This window comes from Hordeum vulgare, chromosome 5H (genome assembly GCF_904849725.1).
Source record: "Hordeum vulgare subsp. vulgare chromosome 5H, MorexV3_pseudomolecules_assembly, whole genome shotgun sequence".
Taxonomy (NCBI): Eukaryota; Viridiplantae; Streptophyta; class Magnoliopsida; order Poales; family Poaceae; genus Hordeum; species Hordeum vulgare.
In genome coordinates this window covers 583,129,838-583,142,546 of record NC_058522.1, presented here as the reverse complement: position 1 = coordinate 583,142,546, position 12,709 = coordinate 583,129,838, and the positions used below count along the sequence as shown (strand labels likewise).

General features: G+C 41.9%; 2 protein-coding genes and 1 pseudogene across 2 annotated transcripts; all 3 read left to right on the top strand.

Annotated features, from left to right (window-relative positions):
* The first annotated feature begins 324 nt into the window (after positions 1–324).
* LOC123399631 lies at positions 325–1,176 on the top strand (annotated as a pseudogene).
* A 5,139-nt stretch (positions 1,177–6,315) lies between these two features.
* On the top strand, positions 6,316–8,282 carry LOC123395205. Its single transcript, XM_045090151.1, has 2 exons — positions 6,316–6,581; positions 7,787–8,282. Exons 1-2 carry the CDS (start codon positions 6,568–6,570, stop codon positions 8,076–8,078), a joined length of 306 nt encoding a protein of 101 aa, XP_044946086.1. The 5' UTR covers positions 6,316–6,567; the 3' UTR covers positions 8,079–8,282.
* Positions 8,283–8,377: 95 nt separating this feature from the next.
* On the top strand, positions 8,378–12,066 carry LOC123395204 (inactive poly [ADP-ribose] polymerase RCD1-like). Its single transcript, XM_045090150.1, has 6 exons — positions 8,378–10,111; positions 10,310–10,551; positions 10,661–10,737; positions 11,131–11,316; positions 11,418–11,513; positions 11,686–12,066. The coding sequence occupies exons 1-6, from the start codon at positions 9,051–9,053 to the stop codon at positions 11,761–11,763; spliced, it is 1,740 nt and encodes a 579-aa protein (XP_044946085.1). The 5' UTR covers positions 8,378–9,050; the 3' UTR covers positions 11,764–12,066.
* The last annotated feature ends 643 nt before the right edge of the window (positions 12,067–12,709 follow it).

Below are 12,709 nucleotides of genomic sequence, written 5' to 3'. Positions count from 1 at the left end.
TCGGGCCCTGGTGGCCAAGGCCAAGGCGACGGCGAGGAGGGCCGGAATCCAGGCGGCGAGGAAGAGGACGGCCACTTGGAAGAGCGTCCAACGACAACTCGTGTGTGCCACCGTGAGCTGCGACAGCCTGCACAGATGGAGCCCCTACGGAGGAGGAGGAGCTTCTTAGCAATAGTAAGATCTGCTTGTATTAAATCTGCTCAATTCTCATGCCAATTAGGGAATGGGATTAGCACCCTAGCATTTTGTTTTCCTACTCGATTAGACGGTGCTCCTTGATCCGAATGAGAGGGGTGCTTAGCTCAATTTGGTTGCTCTTTCGTGATGTTATCCAATTGCGTGTAGAAATTCCATCTTTATGCTCTGAAAAACTTACTACTCACACTCTAAAGACGAAGTATACATTAGTGTTCTAAGGTTATATTGCACTTGAGCATTTGTGCTCTAAGTTGATTTACCAGATGACATCATCGGTCTTGGATGATTATTATTTTTACTCTCGGGTTCGGTTTGGGCTCGCGTTCCAATCCGTCCTAATAATTATTATTATTTTCCTCATGTTCAACCGAGTGTTGTTCAACCGCCATATCCACCATCGATGACAACTCTCTCTTTGCCCCCTTGAGCTGGACCATGAATTCCGCCCTTCTTTACTTCACACTATCATCAATTCCCCCATGGGCTATCGAGCGGCATAGCCTTGGTGCTTCTCCAGATCTTAGAAACCTAGCTTCTTTGGACCTGTTAGCAAATTCCTCTTCTCTTGGCCTCTTTCTAGGTATCTCTTATGCATAATACATATATTAGATTGGCAAATTACGTTGGCGTGACACTTGTGGTGGTCCTTGGCTGCTAGCAGTATCAACTTTGCATGCGATTATCAAGGTTATGATTCTACTTTCTGTGATATACTTGTCAGATTCAACACCATAAGTTCCTTCATTGATTGTTTGTTGTAGCTCCCACTTCATATAGCTTTGCTGAAGTAATTTTAAATAAGGGGGTTAAGAAAAACCCTACCAATAAGGAAAATAATCAGGATGGACAAGGTGAGGGGAATGCACCCCTCCACTATTACATTGCAATGAACACTCACCCAATTAGATGCATGCTCAGCAGAATTCCACATTTTTTCTATATTGAAATATCCATAACATCTTACATTTTTGAATGGAGGGAGTATTTTATGAAATGGACTGTGCTTCGTACATGCACGATATGTTTGGAATAATTCCAGGTGATACAGATCATAGGATATTTGCTGAAGACGTAGAAAAAATCCCAGGACTTGATATTATCTTTGTTCTTGGTGGTTATTTTTATCATACTTCTTGTGATACACTGGAAAACCTGCTGTATGTATCATTAAACTCCTGGCCTGATGAAAATTTTAACTTTCCATATGAAATACAGTAATTATTACTATATACTTATCCTTTTTCTGTTTCAGTCCTGGAAGTATTCAAGCGTGTGGTGCTAATTTATTCAACCTCATAAAGGCTTTCACAAATTCTCCGATGCTGCTAAAAGAGAGTGAAAGATCCAATAAAGTTGTTAATGAGGGAATCGACGATCTGAGAGCTATCTTCTTTGATTACTTGACTTGGTTCATGGTATATTGACTGTATTCTTCCAAATTGGAACGATTATGATATTATGATATCAATGTTCTGAACAAGTTCATTTCATCACTTTCCCTACATTGTAAAATGTAGCTACAATATGCATCACTAAAGGATATGTAGCATGAAATTCATTCATTTTCTTGGGCCTAAACTAACATCTTTATTCTTGTGTCCAGATCTTTTATCCACGTGATGTGTCTCTGATTATTCACAGTCTTCCTGTAGCTATTTTCCTTCTTACACCATTGTTCATGAGCTTCCCAAATATTACCATGATATCATTGTTTCGGACTTTTATGGAGTTAGAAAAAGGTATGTTGTTGAAATGTACTATGAAATGGTGTGATATCATGCTTTACCTACTGGATGTTGTGACATGTGCCTTGAAAGGGGATATAATGCTATTCATCACCCAGGGTGCATAATAAGTTATTCTGCACCAGAGGTTTTCTTATGTTGTCTCATTAAGAATTTATGTTTGATATACAAATAGTTCCGTTCATATTGGCATAAGAAACTAAAATATAAGTTACAGTACTTACAGAATTTACATTATGTGTGTGTGTGTGTGCATACTATTGTAAGCGTGAGTGTAGGTATTGAGTAACCGTAGAATTATCTTTTTCTTAGTGATACTGTAAAAAAAGGGTCAGCCCGATGCATGTAGCTCCTGCTTGCACAGGGTCCAGGAAAAGGTCCGACCACTTTGAGTCTATTGTACGCACATTTTCCTACATTTCTGTAAACCTATACAAATTAAGATTGGGCTTGCTAATCTTCTGTGTATATATATAGTGTATATTTGCCTACATGGACAGTAACATCAAGTCAGCATATAACATAATTTCTCTTCTATTTATTTATTGTCTGTAATATTTTAATATTGATTCTAATTTCAGTTGATATAGAAAACAATATTTTTAATTCCAACGAGACCGAGCGACCTATATTATAAACATAGCATCCCGATTTAAAGTATTGAGCTACAACCACTAGCTAGCTGCTGATTTCAAAAACAAATGCTATTGATAGTGACACAGTTTCAGCTACAAATGCTATGTATAGTAGGACAATACGAGTCTGAGCATATTTGATTCAAGTACATGAACAACTAGTACTATATAAGAGTCAGTGTATTACATATGGTGTTGATTTTGAAAGTTGATGCTCTCTATTGTTCCTACTGTGATCAGAAACATGGAAGAGGAAGAAGGGGACCATGGCCCATTCCCATCTTGATGTGCAGAACATAAATCAGCAAACAGAGCATATACATACCTTGTGTCTTGGGGTAGACCACATCTGCACCAGAGCTTGCCATTCATCGTCCGTCAGAAAAAATGGTGAAGATTTCTTCAAATCTCTGATTTTTAGGTTGCGAATATTTTTGAGATTCCATGAAAATTCTGAAATAAAAAAATAAAAGCAAATAAATCCAATCTAATAACAAAATAAATAAATAAATAAGAAACGGAGAAGAAAGAAATAAAAACTAAAAAACCGATCGAGAAAACAACAAAATTGAAATGAAATGAGAACACAACAAATGAAATCCTTGTAGAACCTTCTTAATACGAGGAAAAACACTCGTGACAGTTAGGCCAGCCCGCCAACCCTTCGTTTTTGCGATTGCACCACTCATTGGCAACAAGCAACAAATATGATCTACCCGGGAACAAGAACCAACAATGCTTACGTTTCGGCATGCCGCACAACAGGCCCAAGTAGTCGACGAAGTCCAACACCGACTACTTGAGTGTTGCTCACCCGGGCTTTCAGGCAGAAATGGTATTCTGTTAAATTTGTGACTGTTTTTAAGATAGCTAGGAAAGTTACATGGGTCCAGGAACTGGCGGAGCTACTTGTTTCAACCAAAAAATATTTTTGAAACAACAACAAAAGCTTGGCCATATTTTTGTTATTTAAGAAGGAAGTGTATGTTCATGCTATCACTCAAAGGTGAGGAAACAACAAACAGGTCTACCATCGTGACATGTCGTAGCTCAAGTGTTTAGCCCACACAATACTTCATCAATCGGTACGCATGAATACCTCGGAGGAAGCGTAATCGCCGCCACTAGATGGGACGAATCGTCACAAGGATAAACATTCCTAACTGGGAGTTATAACCTAGCCATGGGAGTTGGAGGACTTCATTGACATCATCGATATCTCCGCTGCGCTGATGATCATCCATGGTATGACCTCGTTACCTGCACATCGATAATGATCTTGGCTGGTTCATCCACGGCAAAAAAAATGTGTTTTGCGCAACACGTTTCCCTACAAAATACACCGAAGTATCAAACCTCAAAAGAGTCTTTGCAGTAAAAGTAATGTAGCCACTAAGAGCTTGAGATGCTCAGTACCCAAGAAGATTTAGCCACACGACGTTTGATCCTCTCCTTCTAGTCTGATCTAGATGGCTTGAGGTTGGGTAAATTGTAGTTACGATGGGCGTGCTTGGTTTGGCTAGGCCGAAATCGAAAGAAGACGCGGCGTTTTATTCTAGAGAATCCCCAACGGGAAATGCACGTTATTCTCTCTTTTCTATCGAATCGGTCATATAACCAACACCTACATTCCACAAAATAGTACACCACAAGTAGGAGCAAATGAATAGGCTTGCGATTCCGTAGAAAAACATCACGACTTCGTGTGAGAAAAAGGCTATCATTTGATGACCAACCAATTAGTGGTCAATATTTTAAAATTTGCTGAAATTGGAATGCGAAACTTTTGCATCAAATCAGACATTGCTCTTGAATATTTCCCAGGGAATTCAAGGCCACATTGATTAAAATCCTTAAGAAATGTCGCATCTACAGAATGTGTGTTTAGCTTGCTCAACAAGCACAATCCGCGTCGCATTCGGACTGCAATGAAGATGAAGACTTGCCTAACAAGGCGTACTAAAAAGATCGCTTGGAAAATGAAAAATGTTGGTTTATTTTTCTTTACGAAAAATGACAACATAAATGACACATCAAACCATTTCCCGCACCGAGTTTAGTTTAGTCCAAATCAAAAGACATGGACCTGGCCGCTTCTGTGTGGGCATGGTTTTCCTTTGTTTCAAAAATAGAATGGGTATAGATACATTTTTCTTTCGAACAACAGACTTGTCTGATGTCATCTAAGCAAGTTCACGAAACAGTCATATAAGCATCTTGGGCCTGTATCTGTAGAACAAGTGCGGTATACGTTTCAATTTTCGCAAAAGGAAAAGAAAACCTTTGAAAGGGCAAGTCATAAGGATGTGTATACGCTTTTATATGAGCGTTTGTATCTGTATTATATATTTTTTTTTGGAAAAAAATAACTTTTGGAAGAGCAAGTGAGGTTTTCCCGCAAAGAAAGAAAGAAAAAAAGAGAGCAAGTGAGGTTTTCTTCCAGGGAATTCCCAACAAAAAATGCACACCATTTCCTTTTTTATCGAATCGGTCATAAACAATACCTACATTCCAGCAAATAGTACACCACATGTAGGAGCTAATGAATAGGCATGCGATCTCGTAGAAAGACACCACGTCCCCCGCGAAAAAGGCTATCATTCGATGACCAACCAATTAGTGGTCAATATTTTAAAGATTGTTGAAATTGGCACGCAAAACTTTTGTATCAAATCGGATATTGCTCTTGAATATTGTGCAGGGAATTCAAGGCCACATTGATTAGTATCCTAAAGAAATGTCGCATCTACGAAATATGCGTTTAACTTGCTCAACAAGGGCAATCCGCGTCGCATTCGGACTGCAATGAAGATGAAGACTTGCCTAGCAATACACACTAAAGAGGTCGCTTGGAAAATGAAAAACACTCGTTTAATATTCTTTAGCAAAAATGACAACACAAAACACACGTCGAACCATTGCCTGCATCGAGTTTAGTTTGTAGTCCGAATCAAAAGACATGGACGAGGCTCTTCTACGTGGGCATGGTTCCTTCGTTTTCAAAATATAACGTGCATAGATACATTTTTTTCTTGAACATCAGACCCATCTAGTGTCATCTAGGCAAGTTTGCAAAACAGTCATATAAACATCTTGGGTCTATATCTATAGAACAAGTGTGATATACCATTGCCGGATCTAAGCAACATCTTTTGGGGGGCCAAACATAAATATAGATGTTTGGCGTGGTCAAAAGGCTCCACCTTTTCTAGTCCTTCTCTCCCAGAAGAAATCCTTGACAAATTTGATCAGAGCTAGGGGGTCATGACCCGTGCGGCTTACCACATAGCTCTGGTATACCTTTCAATTTTCGAAAAAAAAACTTTCAAAGAGCAAGTCATAAGGATATGTATACACGTTTATACAAGTGTTTACGTCTGTATTTTATAAAAAATAAAAACAAAATCTTTTGAAAGAGCAAGTGAGGTTTTCTTTGACGGGTAGTGAGAAAGGGAGCCGGTCGAGATTGCGATGACGATGAGATAAAGAAAGACGATGAGGACGAGCCGCGGCCCACGTCAGCCCACGTGTCCACGCCCCCCCGCGCAAGAAACCACGCACCCCACACGCCGAAACCCCCACGCGCACCCCGCTCCCCGTCCCCAATCTCGCGCCAGCCGTCCGATCCCGCCCACAGGACCCATCCGACGGCCGGATCCGCGCCACCCCCGGTCGGCGCCCGGCTAGATCTACCCCGCGTCTCCCACCCGGCGCCGCACCATCCGTCTTCGCCCCGCCCCGCCCCGCCCACCGGAAGCAGCGGCCAACCCGGCGACCCACCCACGGTAAGGGACGAGATGATGCTCCGCGGCGCGGCAGCGGCGGCGGCTTAAAAGGGACTCGAGCCCTCCCTGTACCCCCACCCCCACCCACACCCCAACCCTACCCTACCCCGCCGCCGTACATCTCTGATCTGAACAACCGGAGCAGCGCCGTGGACTCCTAATCCGTTGCCGCCCGGCCCTTTCTACACCCCAACCCCGGCCGCCATGAACCTTCGAAGGTATATATTATCTCATCCCAATCCCCACCCCCTATCTCCCTCGCTTCCTGCTCTGCTGTGCTCATGACTGATCTGGTCTGGTGGCTGCTTCAATTGGATACCCATTTCTGTGCCCGGGATGGTTCAGGTTGCTTCGAGTTCAGTTACTACTCATGTCTGGTCTGATGGGCTTCGGTTTCATGTGCTTTCGCTCATCATCGCCTATCCATCCGGATACGGATTGCTATATGTATGCAAGATCTAACTATTCGGTGCTTTGCATACTTGTTTGTCATGGTGTTGCATCCCCTAGCTGCAAATGATGAGGAACGGAGTAGAAGCTAGCTAGAGTTTTCGTCCGCTGGGATGGGAGCAATAGCGCCGCAGTAATGTATAGCTCTGTATGTCTGCCTTGTCCAGAGCGTTCCTGGTAGCTAGGTTAGCAAAGCGGATCGCATACTTGATGTGCGTAATTGGTTGCCGGCTTGGTGCCGTTGGCGCGAAAAGCTCACCGTTTCGCCCTCGACCTGGTCCCTGCTGCTGCTTCATATTGATTGGTGTCTGCATCTTGTGCAGATATCTTGTGTTTGAGTTACTACAGGTGTTCTAAGTAGCTATGCAACATGCTTGCGTAGTCAGGGGACAACCTTGTGTGATGTGAATTGTGATGCATGTCATGATAGTGCAGCGCCGAAATTGTCGGAGATTTCAGTAAGCTAGAGCTTTCCTTCAGTCTGTACTAATTAACTGTAGTTTCCTGCATGACCGTTACCGTTCGCTAGACGACAGGGCAAGTTACGTACTTTGTTTTAACGAGTTTGGTCGGTGCTGAGTATTGGACATTTCCGTGCTCAAAGTCCACCCTTTTGCGCTCGAGATTGCCTGTGCTACTTAAGATGCGTGCTTTAATTTGTCAACCACGCCTTGCGTATCAAGTTAATAGTATGCACGTAACTGCTAGATATTTACATATTCGGAAACAACCTTATATGATGCTTTCCAAAATGATAAAAATGAACTTTGAATGCCTGTCTAGTGCAACGCGTGTCTGCCAGCTGCATAACATCGTAAGTTGCATACTGACTAAACAAACAATCCCTCCGTCCCAAAATTCTTGACTAGATACATTCATATCTAGACAAATCTAAGACAAGAATTTTGGGACGGAGGGAGTATTAGAAGTTTGATGTGCTGAGTGCCACTGACTAACGCTGCTTACCTAATAGGCACAACAAGCTTTGTGCACAAGCTGTCATCATCCAGCCATTCTCAAGACTAATATGGCGATGCCATAAGGTGCTTTTAATGCCATGGGATTATACTATGGCCTTGATGTTGCTGTATTCGGTAATGTCCGTTGTGGAGATTCCGAGAGCAACAATGGCGGTTTACAACCAGGCTGCAGTGCTAATGTTTGTTGCAGCAGCAGCAGCAGTGTTAGCTTCTCTCCATCATTGTTCGCTGCTGAGCCCTTATGTGGCTGCACCAGCAGCGTTCCTGGTTGGAGGAGTGATGTGAAGCTGCATGGGTAAAGAATCATAAAGGCATAATTATTCTTTAATAATTGTGTTATTGCACCCAGTATTTTTCAAGAAAAAGAAAATTTTCCTAGGCTGGATGGAATATCGTTCTCCAGATAGCAAGATCTACCAACGCCTACCTTTTTAGTTGTTTACATATCATGTCATATGAGCTGGCAAATAAAGTCAATTGCTACTAAATGAGAAAGCACTACTGGCAGGAGCACCTTGTCCTAGATATTAATCTTTAGCATCTGTAAGCGTCTAAGACAGGTTTTAATAATCGATCATCCATTTACAGGAAGTCATTTATATCAACGTAAAGGGTTCGAGTTTAATGTTTCAGGACATGTTAATGCCACGAATACTCAACTAGTTTTTTTTCCAGAGAAATAGAGCATGATTTTATTTATTTCATATTCTTATAATTTTACATGCGCCATCAGTATTTATTGGTGATTTAGTCCTGAAGAAACTCACACCCCTTTGTGATTTGCAACTTACTACTGCCAATGGTAATCCGTAATAGTTAACACTTCATCAGGAGAACAAGTGAGCACTGATTACATTTCCAGGTTGTTTTTACTTGTTAGTTGATAGGCTTACTGAATCATTGAACTAATATTGCTGTAGATTGCTTTTTTATTTTATTTTCTGGTGATATCTCTGTTTCATGGTTTGGTTCTGCGCATGGTGTGTCATGAAAGAAATACATAGATGATTTGTCACACAGTACCTTTTTTTCCCGTCCGCCCATGCTCTCCCTCTGTACATATTTTTATTCTTTTTCTTTTCTGCTTATGTCCCAGGTCCATTTCGCTTACCCTTGTGGATATCGTGGTTCGCTTTGAAGTTACATTTGTGCTAACACAATCTAACTAGCTAGGTTAAGCTATACTCTTTGTTTACTTAGTGGTGTAAATCTGTAAAGAAAGTCAATACTTAGTTTTAGTTGAGCTTTCTATAAAATATGGAAAGGAAGACTGGAATGGGGCTGGATGAAAATGTTCTGAAAGCTACTGACCGCAAGAGGAAACATGAGTCTGCTGTGAAAAGAACTGGCACAGATGATTCTGCTGAGGTCTCTCAGCATGCTGATGGTTCTGGTCTCCTTAAGAAGTCTAAAATGACCTTCTGTGCTGGCCATATTCTGGAGTGGTATAAGAACTTCAAGACAAGTGGGTTGCCCGTGCGCGTGCTTTGTTATCACCAGGGTAAATGGAAGGACTTTCCAGAGCACGTTGTGAATCTGGTACAGCAGGACTTCCAGTTGAAGAGGCCAATTACTAATGCTGTATTCAAGAACCAGCAAGTTCTGTTGGACTTTATGCACATGGTCTGCATTGATTCTGCGGTGACCACAAACAAGCCAATAGCATGGATTGATGTTCATGGTAAACGCTTCTTTCCAGATTTATGTGCTGGACTGATAACATCTAAACCATCTCAGCATGGGGAAAGTGACCCTAGTGGTAAATCTGAAGCTGGTGAGTGTGCTGGGACTTTGATTTTAACAGCTGCAGCTGAAAGCTTGAGTTCAGATTCTGTTGATGCAGTACTCCCTCATGTTAATAAGGCTAATAAGATACTGGAGCAAGAACAGAAGGTACATAATGATGCTGTTGTTGAAAATAAAGCTGGTCCTGCAATCTGTTTGAATGAATCTGCTCATGGAACCATACATGCTGCTACTTGTAAGCAGAAAATTGGCCAACGTGTTGATTCAGCTGTGCGGAAATTATTACTTGAAGGGGTAGGCCAACCTTTCAGTGAAGAAGATATTATTGGCATCTACAGGACCCCTCTTGTTGATCAGCAAGGACGGGCTCGCTTCAATCTTTTCCAGAAGGAACTTGAAGTCACCAAGATGCACCGTGGGAACGCAAATGTGCGTTACGCGTGGCTGCCTTGTTCCAAGGATGCTATGGAGGAGATGATGTTGCGTGGTGTTCTGGAAGTTACAAAACCAATGCTGGGGCCAATGTATGGCATTGGCACACATCTTGCTCCAGCGAACTGCGCCCAAACCTGGTAAATACTTGTTCTGTTTCTGATTTATTTATGTATGCTAATCTCAACTTTAGGCCGTACCTTCATCTCTTCAAAGACTCCCACTGCAACAAATAGATTATTTGTTTGTATATATGCATCTTTAGATTTGCTGCTGGATAGCTCTTGCTTTGAATATTCAGTAGTTTCTTATGGTCTTACTTGATTTTTTCCCCACAGTGCCAGCTACTCAGATATTGACGAAAATGGCATCATGAGGATGATGCTGTGCCGTGTTATAATGGGGAATGTTGAGGTTGTACTTCCTGGATCAAAGCAATTCCAGCCAACCAATGGAACATTTGATAGTGGCGTGGATGATCTTCAAAAGCCAAAGCACTATATCATATGGGATGCTAATGTACATCGACATATCTATGCTGAATATGCTGTTCTTATCAAAGCACCTTCCATGACCAATGGTACTACTATGGCCACTCTCCTCATGGTTCATGATTTTATCTGTCTTTCCATCTTTCATTTTTCCTTCTGTGTTGTTTACACAAGAGAATTCATTTGATGTTACTGCAGAATACTTGGCTAGAGAAGATACTGCATCCAACGTATCTGAGATACGAAATTCTGGTTCAGAAGAAAGTGTAATCAAGGTATGCTTATTATGTTTAACTGGTTACAATCATATCTCAGCTTTGGTACACATTGTGTCTTGAATGGACAGCATGTTAATACCCCACACGTATTGATTGCTGCATGTTTGGTGTGTATTAGCTAGGTGTATTCAGATAGGTTATTATCTTCCATCTTATGGCCGTTGGCCTTCTTTTATTTAAAAAATATGATTAAGCATAGATTTGGAAGTTGTTGGCGTGCTTGTTATGGATTGTCATAATTTGCTTCCAAGCTTGCGATGCAATGGGGCCTACTTGTACTTATATGCGCTCCTTATGGATTGGACTTGGTAGTTGGTACTTAATTTCGGTGTGACATTTTACTTGGGAAATTTCAGCTCGTCATATTTTTTGTTTATTTGTTGTGATCAGGACGATAGTTCCGAGTCCTTGGCATCTCCAGCTGATAAACAACAAGCACCCAGGTTTGGGCGTGCTCCAACTCGAAGGCCTCCTACTTCACCCTGGATGCCCCTCCCAATGCTTTTTGCTGCCATCTCCACAAAAGTTCCTCGTTCTGACATGGACATAATCCATGGACACTATGAAGAATTCAAGGTTGTTAACACACGCTGTTTTCCTTGTGAGATACTTGGTTACAGTTACTGTTCCCAGCCACTGTGCTAAATGTGATGTTCCTGTTAATGGTGTTGAAACAGAGGAGAAAGATAAGCAGGCCCGATTTTGTGAGACGGCTAAGACAGATTGTCGGTGACAAGCTGCTGGTTTCTACAGTAGTGAGGCTGCAACCTAAGGTACTTGAGAGCAGTAATGCTAACCCTCCATGTCGTGTGCATACATTCAAAGTCTTTCTCATCATATTCAGTTGAGCCTGTTTTGTCGCGCATAAGTGATTTTGTCGTCTTCATCTGGCAGTAGCATATGCTTTGCTAAACACTTTGCTCGTGTTGTCCATGACTGTTGCAGGAAGTGCCACCCATGGCAGGTGCTGAACTGCTACCAAGAAGAGCACCCGGCACGGGAGAGCAGCACCTCCATAAGTAGCAGTTCGTTGAGATAACAGCTCGTGGATCCGCTCCTATGGAGACGGAGAGCACAAGGACATCCATTAAGTTATACAGTATGTCAGTTCGTTATAGACAAAACCAGTCAGTAATCTGTGAGCAGCCTGTTAAGTTGGTGTAGCTTTGTTTGGTTCCATCCGGTTGGTTGGTTTCTCGGCGTCAGTTAGTAACTGGAAACACTCTGTTGTAGCCGCTGCGTGTTCCGTGCAAATCTGTTTGCAGCTTGTACCGTGATGTACCTGGTAGATTTGTTCTTTTAATTTTGAGCTGATGTTGAGTTTCAGCTGGCTTTACATTTTCTCTATTTTGCTGACGAGCCTAGAATAGAATTGATAGAAGTGATGGTGAGCTTGAGTTGGCTCATGTGATCTCCCCTTTGGGGCCATTGCTTCTTCGGCTCCGGTTGTACTATGATTGATGGCTCTATTTGTTCGACAAAACATGGTGAAGTTATAGGAAGACAAAATCCAGAGTTTTTCTGGTTGAGTATGCTATACACTGCTGAATTTAAATTACCCTTGCTAGTCTTGATATATTTATGGACTCTCCCTGAACAGAAATGAAAAGAGGTGCCAGCGGGTTTTCGTAGTAACAAGATGATACAGTGGTGAGTTGTTGGGGAGTTGGAATAAGATACAAAATATGGCTTTGGTGCCAGTTAGGTAGTCAGGCATCTATCTATCAAGTCTGCTTTTCAAGAACATAGTACATTCTGGTTCCATCTCCTGCTCACTAAACAAATCACCAACATGTAGCATACTCAAATGTGTACTTATCACGGGTATATGTCATACTCAAATGTGTATTGTGTCCTAGTATAAGAATATGCAAGTGCATACACATTGGACATGGGAGAGTGAGGCAGACCCAATTGATTACACACCATCCCGTTTCTCTGCTTGCAGCTGGAACAAACTCTGTCGCCT